The sequence below is a fragment of the Staurois parvus genome, unplaced genomic scaffold, assembly GCF_062004578.1.
Source record: "Staurois parvus isolate SC_StPar_1 unplaced genomic scaffold, SC_StPar_1.0 ptg000402l, whole genome shotgun sequence".
NCBI classification, from domain to species: domain Eukaryota; kingdom Metazoa; phylum Chordata; class Amphibia; order Anura; family Ranidae; genus Staurois; species Staurois parvus.
Genome location: NW_028318198.1, coordinates 8781483 through 8804119, shown reverse-complemented (window position 1 = coordinate 8804119; position 22637 = coordinate 8781483). Strand labels below are relative to the sequence as shown.

General features: G+C 40.8%; 1 protein-coding gene across 8 annotated transcripts in view; it reads right to left on the bottom strand.

The window, feature by feature from the left end:
- The window catches only part of NTNG1 (netrin G1), a 379145-nt gene that overhangs the window by 205114 nt on the left and 151394 nt on the right, over window positions 1-22637 (bottom strand). For all 8 annotated transcript variants that reach the window (XM_089686609.1, XM_089686611.1, XM_089686610.1 and 5 more), the window contains one exon: window positions 6440-7080. In XM_089686609.1, the coding sequence (XP_089542735.1) occupies window positions 6440-7080 (641 nt within the window). The remainder of the gene's footprint in view (window positions 1-6439; window positions 7081-22637) is intronic.

The window sequence follows — 22637 nt, the reverse complement described above, 5'->3', positions numbered from 1 at the left end:
ATATTAATGTATTGCTAAAAATAAAGAGACTGCAGACACACATTGTGAGTGCTGAGAACAAGCAACAAGACTAGTTGTCCCTTGTATGTGAATATTGCACTTAGATATATATTTTTTTAACTATGTACCAGTGAAATGCACTAATCTTACTTCTTTGGTGTGGTTAGGGGCTCGTTGGTGAATTGTTAAATATTGGTGATAGCAAACCTAATTCCAGACTGCATTTATTTTGAATCCCAGAAAAAGTGTCTTAAACAGTAAAGACCCATTTAGGCTGTTCTGTGTGTTAATGTGTTTATTACCACAAGGCACAGCAATGTTATGCACATTAATATGCTGCAATGCCATTAATTCTGAATGGCAACCGAAAAGTAACATGCTACCGGGCATTGTGGAATGTTCCATTGTTTAAAATAGTGTGTGCACCTTTCTTGGTGTGTTAGGTGTGAATAGGGTGCGTTATTGCAACGCGCATTAATTTGCGTTGCCTGGCAGTACTAGGGTCGTTGGTTCAAATCCAAACCATGGCACCACCTGCCTGGAGTTTGCATGTTCTCCCTGTGCCTGCGTGGGCTTCCTCTAGGTACTCCGGTTTCCTACCACACTCCAAAGATATGCTGGTAAGTTAATTGGCTCCTCTCTAAATTGTCCCTAATATGTGTATGTATGAATGTGAGTTAGGGGCCTTACATTGTATGCCCCTTGAGGGTTAGAGACTGATGTGAATGTACAATACATATATGTAAAGCGCTGCATAAATTGACGGCGCTATATAAGTACCTGAAACAAACAAATAAATAATGCACATTTAGGTGTGTGCAGTAAACAAAATGCATATGATGTAAATTGGCCCTTAAAGTGGTTCTAGCAGCAGGACATTTTTTTTACCTTAATGTATTCCGTGCATTAAGGTAAACAATGTCCCAGTATTTGTATCATCCCCTTACCCTTTTTATATTTATTGGAGTCCTATCTCCATCCACCACTGTGCTTCAGTGTTCCTCTCCACACAGAACTCAGTTAGAGCAGCAGGAGCCTTTTGCTCCTGTTGCTGTCAATCAAATCCTGCGAGGAGGGAATGGAGGGCGGGTTTGAGCCATGCTATGTATGTCTATAGACACACGCAGCCCAGCTTGGGAGTGAGCCCTCAGGTGTGCTCCAATAGAAAGTGGTTTCCTATGGTTGTGCACTGAGAAGAGGAGGCTATAGTGCTGGTGATGAATCCCACAAAAGAAGGTTCAGGGTTGCTTTACACTCACTTTAAACAAATTCTCAATAATGTATGTTGGTTGAGAAACCTGTACAAACTGAAAGTTGGGATTTTTATATTTCTGGAAAATGCAGAATTAAAGTCACCATACTTACCTCCTCTCTAATGGTCCGATGTCTGTAAGGGGTCATTTACCAGCACCAGCATCTTCTCCCCATGTACTGGTCTTTGGGCATCTTCATTTGCGGGTGCAGGATGACCTAACTCCTGACAGGGACCGTGCTGGCGATGTAATCTGAGCTGCATATGAGCAGCTCAGTTTACATACCATGGAAGACTACAAGCAGTCAAGCAGGTGTATTTTATTGCATAAGAGACATTGCACATCTCTTCTGCAATACATGGCCTACCTACTCACTAGTTTTTATAAAATGCCTTCAGTTCCACTTTAGATATAGGAGAGGAGAGCATGCATAGTTTTCTGAAGCAGTAGGAATGTTTTCATTTCTTAAAGTCACAGAATCATTAGGCAAAGAGCTATCAATCCTGTACAGCCATCCTTGTGATTTCCCAATCCTGTACAGCCAACGTTGTAATTACTACACACTTTCTGCACAGCACAGCCAGGCAGATGAAAACATGGCCTAGCAGAGATGTATATATCACAAGCAGTGAAGAGCTTGGGCGTATTCATACTAGGATCTGAACCTTTGTCAGATGACAGCTTCCTGATCAGCTTGCACACGTGGGTTTCAATCTTAGTCTGAACATACCCAAGCTCATTACAAATCACAGGAATAGTTGGCCAAATCACACATTCGTTGGCAGGAAAAACAGTAAATATTGATGTATTCACCTGAGTGTGTAACAGTTTGCCTGGAGTTCCAAATTAGGGTCACATTGACTCTGGTGCAATGTTGTTTGAAGGCACCAAAGGTGTAGCGCAGTGTACCAGTGGATTTGGTGTGGGTTAGATGTGCTTTCCCATTGTTTTCTATTATGTCCTACAGTTTTAGTGCGCTTTCTGAAAGTACTCCAAAAGCCCTGCCTGCTGGAGTTTTGGATTTTTTTTCAGAAAGTGCACCAAAACTATGGGACATAATAGAACTCTATGGGAAACTGCAGCTAACCGACACCAAATCTGAGGGTACACTGGGGTGTGGTCAAACGAACTGCATCAGTGTGAATGATAGAAAGTAGATGTAAACTCTATATGAATGACATCTAGTTTGCGCTGTGTTTTATAAACAATTGTTTTTCTTTTTGAATAACATTTTTTCATCCATGGTTGCATCTCAGTGCTGCTGATCTCCTGCAACCTCCTTCCCTCCAGTCCGGGTAGGTTTCCCGATGGTGATAGCAGCGGACCATGTCTGTTTAATTTATGCCAAAACAGCAAGGTGCAGTTTCCATAGGAAGCCATGTGACAGAATGACAACAATCCCCAAGTGCCCAATCAAGCTTTCATGACAATATCACCAGGTACTAGTTTGTATAAAAGCCTTGAAAAATATTTTTGAAATTACATTAACGTCATAACAGTTAAAGTGATTGTAAAAGCTCAAGGTTTTTTACTTCTGCATGCAGCAGCCCCCCAACCCTCCCAATACTTACCTGAGCCCCATCTTGATCCAGTGATGTGCACGAGAGCAGCGGCTCTCTGGAGTCCCTCCCTCCTCATTGGCTGAGACAGCAGTGGGAACCATTGGCTCCCTCTACTGTCAATCACAGCCAGTGAGCCAATGAGGAGAGAGCAGGGGCAAGGCTGAGCCGCACTCTCTGTGTGAATAGACAGACAGAGCAGTAGCTCGGGAGCGAGCCTTCGGCAGGAGGGAGAGGCCAGGAGGGCCAGCCGGGAACTCAGGAAGGGAAGGATCGGGTCTGCTCTGTGCAAAAAAACTTCACAGATCAGGTAAGTATAACATGTTTGCTATTTAAAAAAAAAATCACCCCTTAATATTACTTTAATATAAGCTTTTACTGATTGAGTTTACCTCAATTTTAAGTCTTGTAATTAAAAACAACTTTCCACTACATTTCGCTGTTGTGAACACTTAGTGACACATGAAGATTTGCTTGCTTTCTTAAAATCTTGTTCATCAGAGGAAAGAACTCGAGAGGCTGATCATTTTTGTGGGGAATCGATCTTCAGTTGCTTACCTTCCTGCTGCGTGAGCAGCTGATTGATGGTCCAAAGGGAATAAAGACTAGAGTGGTGCAGTACCAGCGTAACAAGTAACTTTTATTAAAACACCAACCCATTTTGAGGAGTTCAACTTCTCTTCCATAGTGTGAAACATTACATAAAAGACAGATAATCCATATCTATCTATTTATAACTAAAGTAATGTGCACAGTGTTTGTACATATCTTTTTTTCCTTAAAATGCATCTTCTATAATGCCATGTAATCCACACCTATTGTGACAAAATAAAGTACATAAAAGCCGCAACTGGATTACATTTAGTTTGGTAAAGCACTGTGTACCATAAATAATTGGCTTTTTTTTTTATAGAAAATAGTTTTTTCTTTTTTTCATCCTTTTTGCATTTTGGTGTAGATAATTTCAGCTAGCCTTTCTGTCATTTACTCTCTACATGATCTTATTTCAGCATTCTCTGGAGCAGATTTCTGATATTTGTATCAATGGACTATACCTGAGCAATGTGTGTTGGCATGGTTACTTGTAGTCCCCACTAGGGGTGCATGTGACAGGGTGACAATATAGGAGCACAGTTGTGTGATAGTTGTCACTCATAACAACATGTGTGTGAGCAAAGACATTTACGGCAGGATCTCCAGGTGTTATTTTATTGAAAGCTGAAAATTTAAAAAAAGATTAAAAACATCCATCAAAGTTACATGGTATAGCTTTCTATAGATTTTATTGATCAGGTTTACTTTTTTTAATTTTTTTTAATTTCTCTTGTTGCTAGGCAGATTTAAAACACAAAACGCAGCAAAAACGCAATACATGCTTTTCTGCAGTGTTTCCATTGAAGTCTATAGAACCAAAAATAACTTTTTGTATTCAAAACGTCCCTGACCCTTTCCAAAAAACACACCGGGTAAATGCAAAGCTTTTTTTGTTTTGAATAGAGTGGTGATGGATTAAAACACGTAAGTTTTATTGCTGTCTGTTCCCCCATTAGGGTGATTCACCCATTCACCCATTTGTCCTGGTGACCATTATCAGTGAAAGTGAAAGTAAAAGTAAAAGATAATCAGAAATTTTGGGTTGTCCTCAAAAAGTAATAGTGGACAACATTCAGGATTGCAAGGGAAACGGGACTTAAAAGGTACCAAGAATGAACCAGGTGTATACAGCTGTTAAAATTACAACATTTTATTACACTTGGTGATAAAATATTACATTAAAAAAATAATAATATAAATGCAATAGATGGGAAATCTTCCAGTGGGGACACTAGTTCTGGTGGCCCCAAGGGATTCCGTTAATTTGCAGGGATTTTCTCTCACTTCCTGTTTTGACTAAGTGACAGGAAGTGAATGGAAATCTCCCCAATGGGACACAGATGGCAACCCCCCCAAACTAATAGGGGTTATAACCTTCCCTTACTCTATCCATAATGAAAACAAATGCCTATAGTTTTACTTTAATTTTCTATTAAAAGTATAGATTGTCTGTTGTACTCATAATACATTTTGTCACCATGAGGAAGAGAATGGGAATTCTTGCAATGTGGTCCCTCACTGTACCCAGGACCCAGGAGATCAATACTCCTGAAAGTATTGGTTTCCCAGTGGACCAGGGGATGAGAAATCATAAAAAGAACAACATTCAGCAGTATGGGCACCATTAAAGGTTAACATTTACAGCTTTATTTTACAGGTGAAAGGGGGTTAATTCACCTTTTTACAAAAATTGAAAAAGTGAACTAACTCACTACACACCCCTGGTCCCTGTTGCATTCATCTCCTTTGATAAATATTTTTTACAGTCCACACCAACCGATGTAGCAGTCCAGGTATCTGAAAAATGTAGTGCACAGCCTGGAAGACATGTAGCATCATAATGCTCACAATGGTCAGCTGGCATGTGATCACGCTGGCACATGAGAATCTTTCTAAGTCCTCTATGCTTCAGGATAGCATTCCGGAAAAAAGAAATGTACAGAAGAGTGTACCGCTATATCAGCTAGCGTGAGCTGTGAAAAAAAATGTTGGGAGGATGTAGTGAGTCAGTTCATGTTTTGTGAAAATATGAACAAACTCTTTAATAATACCTTTTGCATCATATTCACATTGAGAATTTACTGTCCAAAAGTAGAGACTAGCAATGGAACTACAGAGCCGGGAAATATTTCCCCCATATTCTTTTTTGTTTATTTTTGCAGACTTATAAAAAAGAAACATTTGCCTGCTCTATTATACATGTATGAGGGTAGAGAGAGAAAAATATACCAGTAGTATTATGTAATTTTCTTGGCACGGAAATATATTGTTGTCCTCAATAAAAAAAATATCAGGTGAGCAGTTTGAATTCTGCCATGTCTACCACTTGTTGAGGATACTGGTGCAGGATAAAGTAGGTAGTTCTCTCCCTGTGATACATTCCCTAAAACACTGAATATAGCTACTTGGGAGTAGACTATTGTCCTTCACTCACATGTCACAGGAGATTGGGATGCCCATTCATTTCTAACCATTTCAGCAGGGGCAGACATACTTAACGTTACGCACTACATACCTAATTGCTTATGTGACACAAGTCTTAAACTAACTTAATTAAAGTGCCAAGTCAGCTGTTAATTTTAACCAGGCGTGATTTGGGGCATTTCTGTGCAGTATAATTCTTCAGATACTTAAACTGTTAACAGCACGGGAAGGAGGTAAATAGCTTTCCACAGCATTGTACATATAACATCTACCACAGAGTACATAATTGCCAATTTTCTTAAACACTAAGGTCATGTATTCCATTAATTTTAATTGCCTTTAAAATTAAGAAACGCATTCCCGGAGAACCTAGTAGTTCCTGTTGCTGGGTAAAACAAGTTGGCAAACACACTACCTACAGATGGTAAGTCAAATGTTTCTTAGTCTTGATGAAAATAAAATTCTAAAAGATAATATTTCCTTCAGCATTTTAAAAGTTGCTTGATATGATAACTTTACAGAATCTACAGTAGCCTATTATACCAGTAACCATTATCATAAAGAAAACACAAAGGTGCCTTATTTTTTTTTTAAAGTGTATGTTCCTACCTCCCATGGATCTTGATATCAGATATAGCATAGAAATATCTTTCCAGGTTTCTTTCATCAACAAACGTGGCTCCTGTAGCAGGTTTAAGAAGCCTAATCCTTAAGTCTGTCACCGTGAAGAAATCTCGCAGGTTTTTGGTGGTGTCCAGTTGGCTGTAGAGTGATGCCATGTTATGCAATCGGGGTCCAGCAAATATTGCAAAACGATCTTTAATCTCAAAAGATATGGTTTTGGTATGTGCTGCATATCCAGTAGAATACTCTTCTGTACATATTATGTCTAGGACGGTACTTGAAGTCAAGTCTTTCACAGATTTGGGCTCCATCCTAAATGCATCCAGACAATCAGCAGCATAAAACTGGTAGGGCTGCCACGTTAAGCCGTAGTCCAGAGATTTTTCCAAGATCATTTTCTCAGGTCGGCCAGACTCAAAGGTAATAGCAATGTTTTGGGTGAGTTCTATGGTCTTGCCCCAGGACAACGTAATATTGATCTGTAGAGGAGCAGGGTAGTTCTTCCAAGTCACAGATTGCCAAAAGGTGCTGGGGTTTCTTCCCTCAGCATCAAACATAAGTTCAGGAGGGTGCGCAAGTTCCTTTGTGCTGGCATCACATTCATTGTTGCACATGTATGGATTACCCTGAAAATACCAAAACCAAAAGGTGTTAACCTCTAACAAGATACAGGAATATAACAGAGTATTTTGAGATGGCAAAAAGATAAATACAATTACAATAAAGCCCATCATTACCATACTAAAATGTTATTGATAATAAACTTGCCATACACTTTTTATGTGTATATATCATTACTTTTATTGATAAGTATGAAGAGCATTTTGGAAATTTTAATGAATGTCAAGAGTCATGCAAGTGGTTCTACTAGTAGAAGAAGATGCAAATTACTGTACTGGTGTTTAGTCTGTTTTTTGCTTTATTCATCACTATGGCCATCACCTTGAATTCATTTCTAAAAAGAACATGCTAAAAATTATTTTTATAATAATTTGAAGACGTTATGCAAATCTTTTACTCCAGTGCCATTATGGAAATAATGTAGTGTTATAAGTACTTTAGTAAAAAGAGGGCTACAGTTTTGAAACAAAGAGGCTGACTGAGACCCTCAGTGTGATCCAAATGCTATTCTGGGGCCACTACTAAGTATTGTGCTGCTTGACATGGCTTCGAATGAGCCCAGCTGTGGAAACCACATAAAGTTTCCTTTTCCTATGCACAAAAAAAATAATTTTATATATATATATATATATATATATACACATACAGTCTTCCAGTATATTTAACCTTTTTTGTAGGAATAGGTAGAGTAAGTTAGGATTAGAATTATCTACGTTGTATGTTTTATTGCCATCCTGGATGTGTACCCTCACTTCTTGTCAACACAGAAAGCAAGGGAAATCTACAACAGAGAAACAATAAAGGCAGAAAAATGTTTTAAATGAAAACCAACACTCAACCAGTGAACCTTAAGATTTTAGTGCAGTAATGTTGCAATACACTGCTCAAAAAAATTAAGGGAACACTTTTTAATCAGAGTATAGCATCAAGTCAATTAAACTCCTGGGATATTGATCTGATCAGTTAAGTAGCAGAGGGGGTTGTTAATCAGTTTCAGCTGCTTTGGTGTTAATGAAATTTACAACAGATGCACTAGATGGGCAACAGTGAGATGACCCCCAAAGCAGGAATGGTTTTACAAGTGGAGACCACTGACATTTTTTTCCCTACTGATCTTTTCTGACTGTTTTTCACCAGTTTTGCATTTGGATAGGGTCAGTGTCACTACTGGTAGAATGAGGTGATACCTGGACCCTACAGAGGTTGCACAGGCAGTCCAACTCATCCAGGATGGCACATCAATATGTGCCATTGCCAGAAGGTTTGCTGTGTCTCCCAGCATAGTCTCAAGAGCTTGGAGGAGATTCCAGGAGACAGGCAGTTACTCTAGGAGAGCTGGACAGGGCCGTAGAAGGTCCTTAATACATCAGCAGGACCAGTATCTGCTCCTTTGTGCAAGGAGGATCAGGATGAGCATTGCCAGAGCCCTACAAAATTACCTCCAGCAGAACACTGGTGTGAATGTCTCTGGCCAAATAATCAGAAACAGACTTCATGAGGGTAGCCTGAGGGCCCAACGTTCTGTAGTGGGCCCAGTGCTCACTGCCCAGGACCATAAAGCTAGATTGGCATTTGCCATTGAACACCAAAATTGGCAGGTACGTCACTGACACCCTGTGCTTTTCACAGATGAGAGCAGGTTCACCCTGAGCACATGTGACAGACATGAAAGGTTCTGGAGAAGCTGTGGAGAACGCTATGCTGCCTGTCACATCATTCAGCATGACCATTTTGGTGGTGGGTCGGTGATGGTCTGGGGAGGCATATCCATGGAGGGATGCACATACCTCTACAGGCTAGACAATGGCACCTTGACTGCCATTAGGTATCGGGATGAAATCCTTGGACCCATTGTCAGACCCTATGTTGGTGCAGTGGGTCCTGGGTTCCTCCTGGTGCACAACATTGCCCAGCCTCATGCGGCAAGAGTATGCAGGCAGTTCCTGAAGGATGAAGGAATTGATACCACTGAATGGCCCCCATGCTCACCTGACCTAAAGCCAATAGAAGACCTCTGGGATAGAATGTTTCAGTCCATCCGATGCCGCCAGGTTGCATCTCAGACTGTCCAGGAGCTCAATGATGCTCTGGTCCAGATCTGGGAGGAAATACCCCAGGACACTATCCATCGTCTCATTAGGAGCATGCCCCGATGTTGTCAGGCATGCATACAAGCACGTGGGGGCCATACAAACTACTTTGTATAATTTTGAGTTGCTGCAATGAAATTTCAGCAAAATGGACTAGCCTGCTGCATAATTTTTTCACTTTGATTTTTGGGGTGTCTTTGAATTCAGTCCTCTGTGGGTTGATAATTTTCATTTCCATCAAACGATGGGGCATAATAAGGAGCACACCATTCTAACAGAACACTATTTGCTGGATCAAACAGGCAAAAAGATAGATGGTGACACATAATCTACCACCATACCCCTAAGACTGTAAGTCAGTGGTGTGCCTGTACAAAATGTACAGGTTTGTCAGGATTAATTGGTTTCTTCGATTCAATTGTCAGGATTAATTGGTTATGGGTGTTTTTTTCCCACATATACAAGGGAAGAGGGGCATATAAAAATGTAAGTGCAGCAATCAGTGTTAGAGTTAAGATATTCCTGTATATCATATCTGTGTGTGCGGGCAAAAAAAGAACCACATATAAGGCCAGTGAAGATGTTTCAGTTGCAACACCTGTAGCAGCCTTCCTCTCAGAAATTGTACATGCACTTTTTATATTTTATCAACTTGATCAGCATTTTTTGACACTGCCAGAAAGAAAATGATGAACCCGTGTAAATGGAATTTTATCACAGTTTGGATCCCTGGGAATCCGTTTTCTGAGCTGCAATAGTCAGATCCCTTTCAATTATATCCATGGGATATCCCCATTCAATTTTTTTTGTTTCATTCTATCTGCCTGATTATCATGATTATCTGATTCACTGCAGATATGAAAAACTCTCATAAATTATGATACTGAAAGATTTGTGGACATGCCTGGAATGGGCATGTGTAAATTTCATTAAGGTGTTTCTATCTTGGTACCTACCAAGGTTTAGAATAGAGGTTAGTTTTTAACTTACCTTCCACTTGAACAGTGATAGATATATCAAGGAATGGAATAAAAAATTGAGTTCAGTTACTGAACAAAGTCTTCAAAATCTTGTATCTGACCTTCCAGATGAAAAATCTAACAGAGGGTTCTAGCTATCCCCTACTCTACTAAGGAAAAGTATATTATTTCTTTGTTGCTATGAAAAGTATCCCTTACTTCCTGCCTGCTAAAACATTAGTAGGATGACAAGAAGTTATGGTAAAGCTCCCTAATGGAACCCCTAATAGCCCTATAAAGTAAAAGAAAAAAAGTCTGGCTGGACTTACACTTTACCCACTTGCCTTCTGGAAGATTCACACCTCCTTAATGACTAGGCCATTTTTTGCTATTCGGCACTGCGCTATTTCAACTGGTAAGTGTGTGGTCATGCAATGCTGTACCCAAACAAAAACTTTGTATGTGTGTGTCTAGTCTGTGCTTGTGGGGGGAATCAGTGTATATGGGGCTAGTCTGTGCTTGGGGGGGGATCATTGTATATGGGGCTAGTCTGTGCGTGTGGGGGGAATCAGTGTATGTGGGGCTAGCCTGTGCTTGGGGGGGGGGATCAGTGTATATGGGGCTAGTCTGTGCTTGGGGGGGAAATCAGTGTATATGTGGGCAGCCTGTTGGGGGGGTCAGTGTATATGGGGTCAGCTTGTTGGGGGGGGTCAGTGTATATGGGGGCAGTCTGTGGGGGGATCAGTGTATATGGGGGCAGTCTGTGGGGGGAATCAGTGTATATGGGGTCAGTCTGTGGGGGATCAGTGTATATGGGGGCAGTCTGTGGGGGGCGGGGATCAGTGTATATGGGTCTAGTCTGTGCTTGGGGGGATCAGTGTATATGTGGGCAGCCTGTTGGGGGGGGGTCAGTGTATATGGGGTCAGCCTGTTTGGGGGTCAGTGTATATGGGGGCAGTCTGTTGGGGGGGTCAATCAGTTTATATGGAGGCAGTCTGTAAGGGGGGGAATCAGTGTATATGGGCAGTCTCTGTGGGGGGAGGGAAATCACTCTGGGGGGGTTCAGTCTGTGCGTCGGAGGGAATTTACATCCCACCATACACTGCATACACCCATCCACTCCCTGCAGAGACCTGACATCACCCAACACTCCCTATTACACCCATCACACCCCAACATATCCTGCCAGCATATCTCATAGATCCCACCCTACCATACTCTGCATACACCAATCACATAAACCCTCCTGCACCTCTCACCACCCATCATACCCCACTATTCCTGCTTATACCCATCATACCCTTCGTACAGCTATGACTCCCCCATCACCCCCCATAATACACTGTATACACCCATTCTTTGTCACCACCTTTCACACCATAGTTGCTACTGTCACCATGCAACCTCTCTCTCACTGGGAAAGGGGTGGGGGGGGGGGCGCACAGTTTTTGAGTTGCCTAGGGCAGCACATAAACTAAATACTCCACTGCTGCTAACACTGCATTTTTAGGGACACTATACAAAGGAGGTAATAGTATAGTTCTGTTCGTGTACAATATATTAATCTGTACAAACACTATACTAGTAATGGCGGTGATCAGCGACCTATAGCATGAGTGCGATAGTGTGCAGGCAATATAACGCTAGCTGACCCTGGCAGGGAGGGACTGACCCTGACACTATTTGATGTTGCTAGTGGCAGAAATACAGTAATCACTGAAAAATTGTATATATTGACACTGTACTAATGGCACTGGCTGGGTGACGGGGTGATCAAAGGGTTAATAGGGGCGATTAAAGAGTTAAATGTGCTAATCTAACATATGTGTAAAATATAGTGGTTTTACTCAGTGCTGTGGTCGTTCTTCTCTCCCTGGACAGCATAGGGGGCAGCAGGGGGCGCACACCCGGAAATAGAAAGTGATGTAAAGCCGCCGCTTGCCCGCACATTGTTGGTGGGTGGCAGCAAGTAGTTAAAAAAAAAATGTTCGCAATTTTTTTAAACTTTCTTTTTTTATAAACGTTATTTTTCTTTTTTTTTTTACTATTTTCTTTAAAAAAATACTTTAATCACAGTAGTGCAATGTTACCATAGTAATTTTGTACTACTCTCTGGAGTTCTCAGGGACTTTTTTTTTTTACACTTTGCATTGCATGAGCAATGAAGATCATTGCTCTGCAACGCAAAGCTTGCTTTGAAGTGTCATGTGATCCGTGATTGGTTCCAGCTGGTCGCATGGTACAGGGTTCTGTGATTGGCCTCATGTGTCATGTGAGAGCTGTGGCCCAATCACAGCTCCCCGGGAACAGAAGCAAAGCATTTATGAATCAGATTGATTCATAAAAGCTACAATATGTTGTCATTGTGATTGCATAGTGATCACATGATCACGGGTTCTGATTACCGGGATTCTCATTACGCTGTGTCTGGTGGACACAGCGGACAAACGGAGATGGGGGGGGCAGTTCGCCCCTGTGTTGGCAGAAGACTAGCGACGTACAGGTATGTTGCTGGTCCTGTAGCTGCCACCCGTCCACAGTACATTGATACAGTGATGAGATTATCATTCCTGTCCATACAGTATATTCTGTACATCTGGGCCTGGCACTTAAGTAATCCTTTCCTTGTATGGTGGCAGTAGTTGTTTGATACCACACTGACCCATTTCTTTACTTCTATTGACCTCCTATCCTAGTTGTGTAATCTGGGCTCAGATTCTGCACAGGCTAACCCATATTACATGAAGAGTTCCTTTTTCTAGAATATATAAAATGATGACCCATCAATCCATAACCCTTTCTCCTTTAACTCTGCTCTAAGCCAAGGATGTTAACTTTGTAAAAGACTGAACAGAAGAAAACAAAATCCATACAAAAATCTTATATCTATATAAGAAAAAATATAAATATTTTATTTGCCAACAATCCATAGAAGAAAGCCTGTCCTATACACTTTAAAGTCACTGCAAATGTATCACTATAATAAACTCAAGCCAAAGGATCCTCCTCCTCCTGTAACCAAATTGAAGTTTCAGCATTGCATGGCTGCCTTAAAAAGATCAGTGGCAATTAGCTCTCTCAAGAGGAGCCAGAACAAGCAGATTCTGCTCCTGATGCTTTATTTACAAGATGCAGTTATAAATAAATTGTGTTAAAAAGAACAGAGACAGCATATTGATCCTTACGTGAATCTTCCATTATATTTTTTATTAAACAATGGCATTTTATTTTTCCCGTACATATATACCAACAGGGAGGTAGTATTACTCAAACAATACTGATTTTTAAAAGCAAAACAAACAAAATAATTTAACTCTCACAAAGCTGTGCATAACTAAATTTGAGCAGGATATAGCAAGAAATCCTTAGAGCGCATATAAATATTTAGGTTGATTTAAATAAAGGCACCACTTAAAGTGTATCTAAACCAAAACCAAAAATGTAATATATTGAGATTTCCAGTCTCTAAATATAGTGACTGCATTGGTTTTCTGTTTTCAGGACTTCCCCCTATTTTTGCACTCTCTAATCCTGAGAGTAACATACTTCCTACTCCTTCTTGGCTACACTCATTTCTCCATGCTATTCATGGGGGGAACCATAGTTGTCACACAGGCAGGACCCCAAACATGCTGGCATCTCCATTACATGCTGTTATGATGGGACTCGTAGTCACACTAGTAGAAAGATAAATATGTTTGTGCTTTCTTTTCAGTTCACAGGAACTGACAATGACATTACATTTTCGGCAAGATTAACAGGTATTTTCTGTATTTCTGTATGGTGGATGCAGCATTGGTCTGACACTGCATCAGTCTCCCACTGCCTCGAAGACTGAGAACTAAGCGATCAAAGGCCATGTTACGTTTTGGGCAGAATAGAGAATGGTTAAAGTCCTTATCAGTTTATCTTACTCTCTGTGTTCATTGAGAAGATTTCTCTTCACTTCCCGTTCCAAGGACACAATACAAAATGAAAGGAAATCTCTCTAAAGTGAGGGAAATTCCCATTTAGGCAGCTATCACCAGAACAGATGTCCCTGTTGAAAGATTTCCTCTCTAATCTTGTTTCAGTGATAACCATAACGTTTGGATTTCCCATTATTTCTAGCCTCATTGACAATGGTCACAGGACAAAACAAAAAAGGGCAAATCTCCCCAGCGGGGTTACAAACTGTAATACAAATTTGATGAGTAGGTGGAAGACTGAACCCTGTTATCCGTAAATTGGTATAATCCCTTTTTAGAGGCACCTCAAAGGTTCACAGGCTCTGACTGGGCCATTAGAGTAACCTTTCAAGGTTTGTATTGTAGACAGTCCAGAAACAGTTTATATATCACAGTCATGGTATAAAACAAGCAGCTTTGGGGATTTATCAGTTGGACTAGAAAGGAGGATTTGAACAAAAAATGTTTCTTTTGGTAATTTTAAAACAACAAAATAGTGAGTGAATCTCCACAGTAGAACAGAACATAAAAACCTGACAGGGGTTCAAATGCTTCGCCACTCCATCAAAAATGTAAAAAAAGATTTTTACATTTGTAAATATATTTAAGTATAAAAAATGTATACTTGTTGGGTACATATCATAGACACTAGGCATGTGCGTTTCATAAATCGATTTTCAGGACGAAAATGTGATTTTAGGAGATTCGTATATGAACAAATCTCTGAATGCACATCATATGATGCAATAGTAGTTTGGGCCATGGGGAAATTAATTCAATTATTTCAAGGGCCTCCCGGCCCTTAACCACTTCAAGTCTGGACACTTTCACCCCCTTCCTGTCCAGGCCAATTTTCAGCTTTCAGCACTATCACACTTTGAACAACAATTGCGCGGTTATGCAACACTGTACCCATATCAATTTTTTAGCATTTTTTGAGATAGATAAAGCTTTATTTTGGTGGTATTTATTCACCACTGGGATTTTTATTTTTTTTGCTATGTAAATGAAAAAGTCCCAAAATTTTGAAAAAAGTGTTTTTCTTATTAAATGTTGCAAATAAATAGTATTTCATCATAAATCTTGGCCAAAATTTATTCCGTTATCTTTTTAGTAAAAAAAAAAATAACCCAAATTAGTTTATAACCAAAAATTATCATTTTTAAACTTTTTTTTATTTTTTTATATTATTATTGTTTTTTTTATATATATACTGTCACCCTAGCAGTACAGTGTCACCATCGTGGACCTGTACTACTTGTGGGGGGTGATAAAGATTTTTTTTTTTTTACACTGATTGCTTTTACACCCATAAAGGCTGTAAAAGCAATAATTTCGCCTTCTCTCTAGTTGCATTCTTGCAGCCATTGAGAACTACTGTGTGAGCTGTGATTGGTCACAGCTTGTCACATGGTACAAGGCTGTTGTGAATAGCCTTATACCATGTGACCTCTGTGATCATTCACAGATTGCACACGTAGTAAGCAGGGGCGGACTGACAACTCATGGGGCCCCCGGGCAATAGGGGATCATGGGGCCCCTGTGTCCTTGCCCAAACTCAAAAAGCCTATGAAAAAGGTACCAGTGGCATCTCATGGGGCTCCCTACTGACCCTGGGCCCTCGGGCAGTGCCCGAGTTTCCAAATGGTCAGTCCGCCCCTGGTAGTAAGCAATGAAGTGACATCTTGCTTACTACTCTGCATGTGATCACTGATTGGCCAACAAGTGATCACATGATCGTGACCTTGCACTGAGGTCCCGTCCGACGATCGGTGTTCCACTGTGTCCGGAGGACACAGCGGGCACCGGATCGCGGTGCTGCACGCTCCCAGGGAGCGCGCACAGCTAGAAAATGCAGGTGCCGTTTATGAACAGCAACCAGCCCCTGGAGTGCCATCATCCTGCCGTTTATAAACAGCAGGTGGACGGCAAGTGGTTAAGGGTTTTTTCTGATGCAGGGAGGCGGGGTTTTGGGTCATTTGACTTCCGTGATTGGCCTTCAAAGTGGTCACATGATCAGAAAGCTCCCAATCACAAGTAGCGATGCGTGATAACTGTGCAGGGATTGCGTGGGGCGTGCGCTTTCAGCAAACTTTTGTTTAATTTGGGTACGCAATTATGTAGCCTCTCGGTCGCAAACAAATTCTGAAAACTAATCGATTCACCATAACGAATATGATGAAACATAATTTTTCAATGAACAAATGCATCTGAAACGAAGTAAAAATTTATGGTGTGCACATGTCTAATAGACACCTTCAAAAACTCATATTAGTAACAATCTTTTTTTTTTTTCTTTAATCCAAGGTACTTAAATATGTGCTTAAAAATGAAGGAAAGATAAGGTGGTTGTATGCTTCTCACTGACCCATGCTTTGCCAGGAATAGAATGTATCAGCACTCACATGTCCTACCACTGCCTTACAACTGAACTTTTCTTTCTTCATCAACTCATCCCCACATACTGTACTCCTTTTTAGATTGTAAGCTCTCAAGAGCAGGGCCTTTCTAACCCTTTTGTCTAGATTTGTATTTTAACAATACTGTCTCTTCTTATTGTAAAGTGCTACACAAACTGTTGGTGCTATAAACATTCTGAATAATAATTATAAAATAAAAAGTGCATCCTATGACTTGTCATTCTAGGTGCTCTAAAATGTGATCCCATACTCCAAACCCATGGGTAGGAAGGTTAAAGGTTTTACTCCAGTATGATTACATACGCCCTTCATGAACCCACTATGGGGAAGATTTACTAAAACTGGAGCACTCAGAATCTGGTGCAGCTGTGTATGGTAGCCAATCAGCTTCTACCTTTGATTGATTAAGCTTTGACAATAAAACCTGGAAGCTGATTGGTTTTTATGAAGAGCTGCACCAGATTTTGCCCTCTCCGGTTTTAGCAATACCCTCCCCCCCTCATGTATCTAGGGTAATTTGGTCCATATATTAAACACATTAAATGGTGCATTGCTTAGATGTAAACTTTTTCAATCATTCTTTGGGCCGTTTAGATTGTCCACCTGTTAAAAGGTGAGCCGAACTCTATGCTTGACATGGATTTATGTAGCATTCCCAGTGAAATAATGTACACAGGCTTGGAATTTTAAAGTAGCTCAAATCAATCCAATGCAAAGCAACACAACACATATGGATGCATTTGCTCCAGCATTAAAGTGCTTTGACATCCATTGGGACTGTTTTGTATTTATACTTCCCTATACACACACACGGCAAGTATTTCAGTCCTGATATTACTATTTATCATTGCAAAACAGTACAGCTTTATGTTAACATCTGAATATATTGTAGATTCACTTAAAGTGAATCTATTTTAAACAAAGTAAGCTGCTACCAGGTATGAAGTGCAGTAAAAGCACATAAATTTGAATGCTCGATATTCTGAACGCAAAGCTACACTTCTTTGCAGGGACAAAGCTTACCCAGATCCCCCCTTAGCTTCACCTCACACATACATACTGTATATAGGCCAAAGAAAGAGTCCATCATAGTGATGGAGTAAAGGCAGTTGAGGAGAGAACTGTCAAGCTTTTTCAGTCCTTATCACATAATCACAGATGAAATAATTAGTATAGTTCTTTTAAAATGAATACATCTCTGCAATTACCAAAAAGTGAAGAAAACAGCCTAGTTGAGAAACACTGCTTTGTGTAGGATCTATGGCATTAATCTCCTGCCTTTATTGAGACTTCTTTAAAGTGGTTGTAAACCCTTACATACTGTATACACAGTGAAGTGACTGGCCTCAGGTGATACATGTAGATTAAACAAATCCTCCTACATCAGTTGTACCTGTTTATCTGCCGTCTTCTGTTCTCCACATCTGTTCAAAGTGCTGAATTTATAAAGCCTGTCTAAAAAATCAGAAAAAGGGGAGCGGAGAGCTGAAGCTACCCTCTGCAGAGCTCAGTGAGGAGAGCTCTGAGAGGTGATTGGAGGAAGGGGACACACCTCCCTCCACACAGCTCACAAGAACAGTGTTGAGGCTGTCAATCTGCTGGATCTTCAGAAGTGACTCATGCAGATAGTAAAGGAATGGGGCAGCAGACAGAAATGACACTTAGTGCTCTTAACTTTGACAACTGCACACTATAGAGGGATATTTACATGTAAACCACCATGACTTGGGCTCCCAGAGGGGCCTGGGGGCCAGCCTCCTTCCCACAGACTATGGACCCAGGACTAAGGAGACCCCCTCCTTGGGGTTACAAGGAACCTTTATATCCCTTCCCTGGGTACCTGGCTGGTCGTGAATTATACTAGCTACCCTTTCCATGCAATTAGGGCTGGAGGGACTGTTTCTGAGACCCCTCAGCATACCGTGCATAATGGAACTAATATCCTGGAGCAACGTGTTATATGCAGGGGTGATTTCCAGCAAATGTTGGATTAAGAAACTTTATTTTCTGTTACAGGTTTCCTGGCAGCAACTATTGGTTGCTGTAATTAGGCTTAGGTGATAAGCTCTCACTTTGATCACCTCCAGCGTCCAGACTTCTAGGTGCCAGGAAGGAATACATTGTTTTTTGTGTTTGTTCATGTACTGTAATTTTCTCCTGGGACTTGTAATGTGTGCCCTACCTGTCTAGAGGGAATATTTTTGTGTATAAATGCAGTGCTGTTTGTTAATAAAGGCAGTCCTGGTTTACTCCAACATTGATTCTGTTTGATGCCTGGGGTAAACTTGTTATATTCTGGTTCCAGAGCGAAAGAAGCTGTAGTTTGGTGGAGATACCCAGTCAGAATGTCAGGCAGTCCATCACAGATATGCTTTGTTCATATTTCATGTCTGAGATTTACAACCACATTAAGAGTTTGTTCCAGAGATTTTCCTATCCTTCTTTCAAGCAGATCTCTGGCTAAATATCTAAACATACCGCTGATATGCAGTAAATATATGTTTACTGTTTAACTTGTCAATAGATTTGCATTTGTTACTGTCACATCTGACAGAGAGACACGTGACACATTTGTTCCCTGGTTACGCAATGCAACTTCCTTTGCTACTTCCACAACTCCAGCTTGAAAACAACATCATTTTCATCATTTCTGCTCAATTAGAAGATTATCCAGAATGCAGCAAAGGTGAACCAGGATATAGTATAGCTGGATCAGGAGACAGCAGGGTGGTCTTCCTGGACGTGCAGTGCAACATACAGTTGTGTCCAAAATTATTCAACCCCCACTGAAATTGAGTGTTTTGGCCAGTTTGACATTGCTTTTGATCATTCAGTCATCTTGCTTACATTTACATTAAAGAGGCACTTGTAGGTCAGACAAATATAACATAACAGTTATAATGAAATAACCACAAATGTCTTTTCTGTGCTCACAGCATTATCAGTTTTATTCAACCCCCAAGTGACATTCAATCTTAGTACTTAGTACAGCATCCTTTTACAGTTATAACAGCTTTTAAACGTGAAGCATAGCTTGACACAAGTGTCTTGCAGCGATCTACGGGTATCTTCGCCCATTCTTCATGGGCAAAGGCCTCCAGTTCAGTCACATTCTTAGGCTTGCGCACTGCAACTGCTTTCTTTAAGTCCCACCAGAGGTTCTCAATCGGATTTAAGTCTGGTGACTGCGATGGCCACTCCAAAATGTTCCAGCCTTTCCTCTGCAACCATGCTCTAGTGGACTTGGAGGTATGCTTGGGATCATTGTCCTGTTGAAAGGTCCAACGTCTCCCAAGCCTCAGGTGTGTGACGGACTGCATCACGTTTCCATCCAATATCTCCTGGTACTGAAGAGAATTCATGGTACCTTGCACACGCTGAAGCTTCCCTGTACCTGCAGAAGCAAAACAGCCCCAAAGCATGATTGACCCTCCACCATGCTTCACAGTAGGCAAGGTGTTCTTTTCATCATAGGCCTTGTTCTTCCTCCTCCAAACATAGCGTTGATCCATGGGCCCAAACAGTTCTAATTTTGTTTCATCAGTCCACAGAACACTATCCCACAACTTTTGTGGTTTGTCCACATGGCTTTTGGCATACTGCAGTCGACTCTTCTTATTCTTTGGAGACAGCAAGGGGGTACGCCTGGGAGTTCTGGCACGGAGGCCTTCATTACGCAGTGTGCGTCTTATTGTCTGGGCTGAAACTTCTGTACCCACATCTGACAAATCTTTTCTCAGTTCCTCAGCAGTCACACGGGGACTTCTCTCCACTCTACGCTTCAGGTAGCGCACAGCAGTCGAAGTCAGCATCTTCTTTCTGCCACGACCAGGTAGCGTTTCAACAGTGCCCTTTGCCTTGAATTTGCGAATGATGCTTCCTAAGGTGTCTCTTGGTATGTTTAACATCTTTGCAATCTTCTTATAGCCATTGCCCTTCCTGTGAAGAGAAATCACCTCTTCTCTTGTCTTCCTGGACCATTCTCTTGCCTTCACCATGTTTGTAACCACACCAGTAAATGTCTAGAAGGAGCTGAGTATCACAGTCATTTTAAAGCTGCCTAATTGGTGCTTATTATGCTTGATTGCTGCTCGGTGACATCCACAGGTGTTTTCAATACCTGATGGAAAGCACCTGTATGAACCTCTGTTCTTCAGAGTGGTAGTCTTTAAGGGGTTGAATAATTGTGGCAATGAAGAAACCACATAAGAACCATTTACTACTGTATTACATAAACAATTGATGTCATTTTAGTTGCATTTGGGTAGTTACAACGTCCTTGTAGGATTTGATTCTGAATACAATTCCAAATGTACACTATAGTCCCTAAACCCCTTTACAGCATTGGGGGTTGAATAATTTTGGACACAACTGTAGGTATAAATCACAAGACTTCAGTTCCATCCACAGGTAAACCAGTAAACATATACTGTATGTACTTTATTTCTTTCTGTATTTAGTAATTTTCCTGGAGACAAACTTTAACGTTTCCTAGCTGTGAGTTATTTGACCTCAGTGACTCTTTAGAAGGTGGCACAAGAGCCTTTCAGTGGCTTTATTGTTCATATGAAACACTAAAAGCATGTGAAGTTGAATTCACGGAAGAGCAAAATAACAGAGAAAATTCTGAATTGATGTTTGAATAAGATGATTCTGTTAGCTAAAAATCCACTTTCAACCGAGTTGATAAATTCCAGTGAATGCAACAGAGGAGCTAAAATAACGTATTTTTCCTTAAGAGGCTGATGTTTCCAGATTTCAAAGTCTGCCGCTCAGCTAAGAACTCAAAAGAGGTTAGGAATCATTCAGACTTGAAAACTCAACTTTATACTAAACATCTGATTTGTCAGTAAAGTTTACAAGAACAGCTAGCAAAAGAAAAGTTTAAAGCACAATGTGCAATGCAGCTGATATTTTAACAGGTTTTCCAGGACAACTGCAGACTGAACAGTTTCTGTTTCTGATCACGTCATATAGAAAATGATCATAATAACTGATATCAACCTCTAACACACAACAGCTGGATGGTTATCTTATCTTACAAACCAAGTCACAGTGCCAGCAATGTCTTGTGGTTGGGAAATCTAGAGCAAGCAATCTACCTACAGAAGCAAGGGCACATTTAGTGTAAATAAGGTCACTACTTAGGCTGTCAGATGATCAGCCACATAGCTGACAATAATTAATGAGCCACAGGATCGCTGAGACCACACCTTTTCCTATAGAGTTGCTCCCTTATTGGCTTGACCAGCAAGATGTCCCTCCCCCAAAGTGTCCCTCACTAACAAGTGATATTGTATAGCATTCTAGACCAGCAAGGAAACATTTTCATGTTTGTAAGTGGTTGCCTAAGTTCGGTAATTCTTTTGTCTGACATGACCCTTATTTAGCAGGATTTGCTAGTCTGTAACAGCTGACTGCAACTGTCTTTCAACTGTGATCCCTGATGGCATTTCTGTGTAGTGTTTGTGTTCTGTGAGGCCCAGCTCTAGAACCAAAGCCTAGAGGGTATCACTCCTCTGTATGTAGGATGCATACCTGGAGGCCATGTGGGCCTAAACAGTCCACCTAAAGTCAAGCTGAAATGGAGAATAATTCAAACCTCCTGTTTTGTGGTTGTCGTGCTGAGTGATGCTCCCAGCGGCTGCTAACTGAGTTGCAGTAGGAATTCCTAGAAGATTATAATAATACAAAAAATGGCAACTGCCCCAGTCTATAACTGGCTTTTGCAGCAAGGATACGTGACCTGGGCAACGCATGTCAAACAAGAAAAAAGATCTAGGAATTCCTAGAAGAGCCTGTCCTACTGTTAAGTTGAGTTTAGTTAAAGTGGTTGTAAAGGAAGAAGGTTTTTCACCTTACTACATTCTGTGCATGAAGGTAAAAAATCTTCTGCATGCGAGACTCTCTTGCTCTTCATTGGCTTAGATGCAGCTTCTGGAAACACAGGGCAGGGCTTGGGAGTGAGCATGCTTAAGTTCCTCAGAGCAAGATGCTCACTGTGGGGACACTCAGAAGGGGAGTGGAGCTCAAAAGAGGAGAATGGGGGCTGCTCTGTGCAAAACCATTACACAGAGCAGGTAAGTATAACATGTTTGATATTTCAATTTAAAAAGTTTACAATCACTTTAAAAAGTTTAGAACTG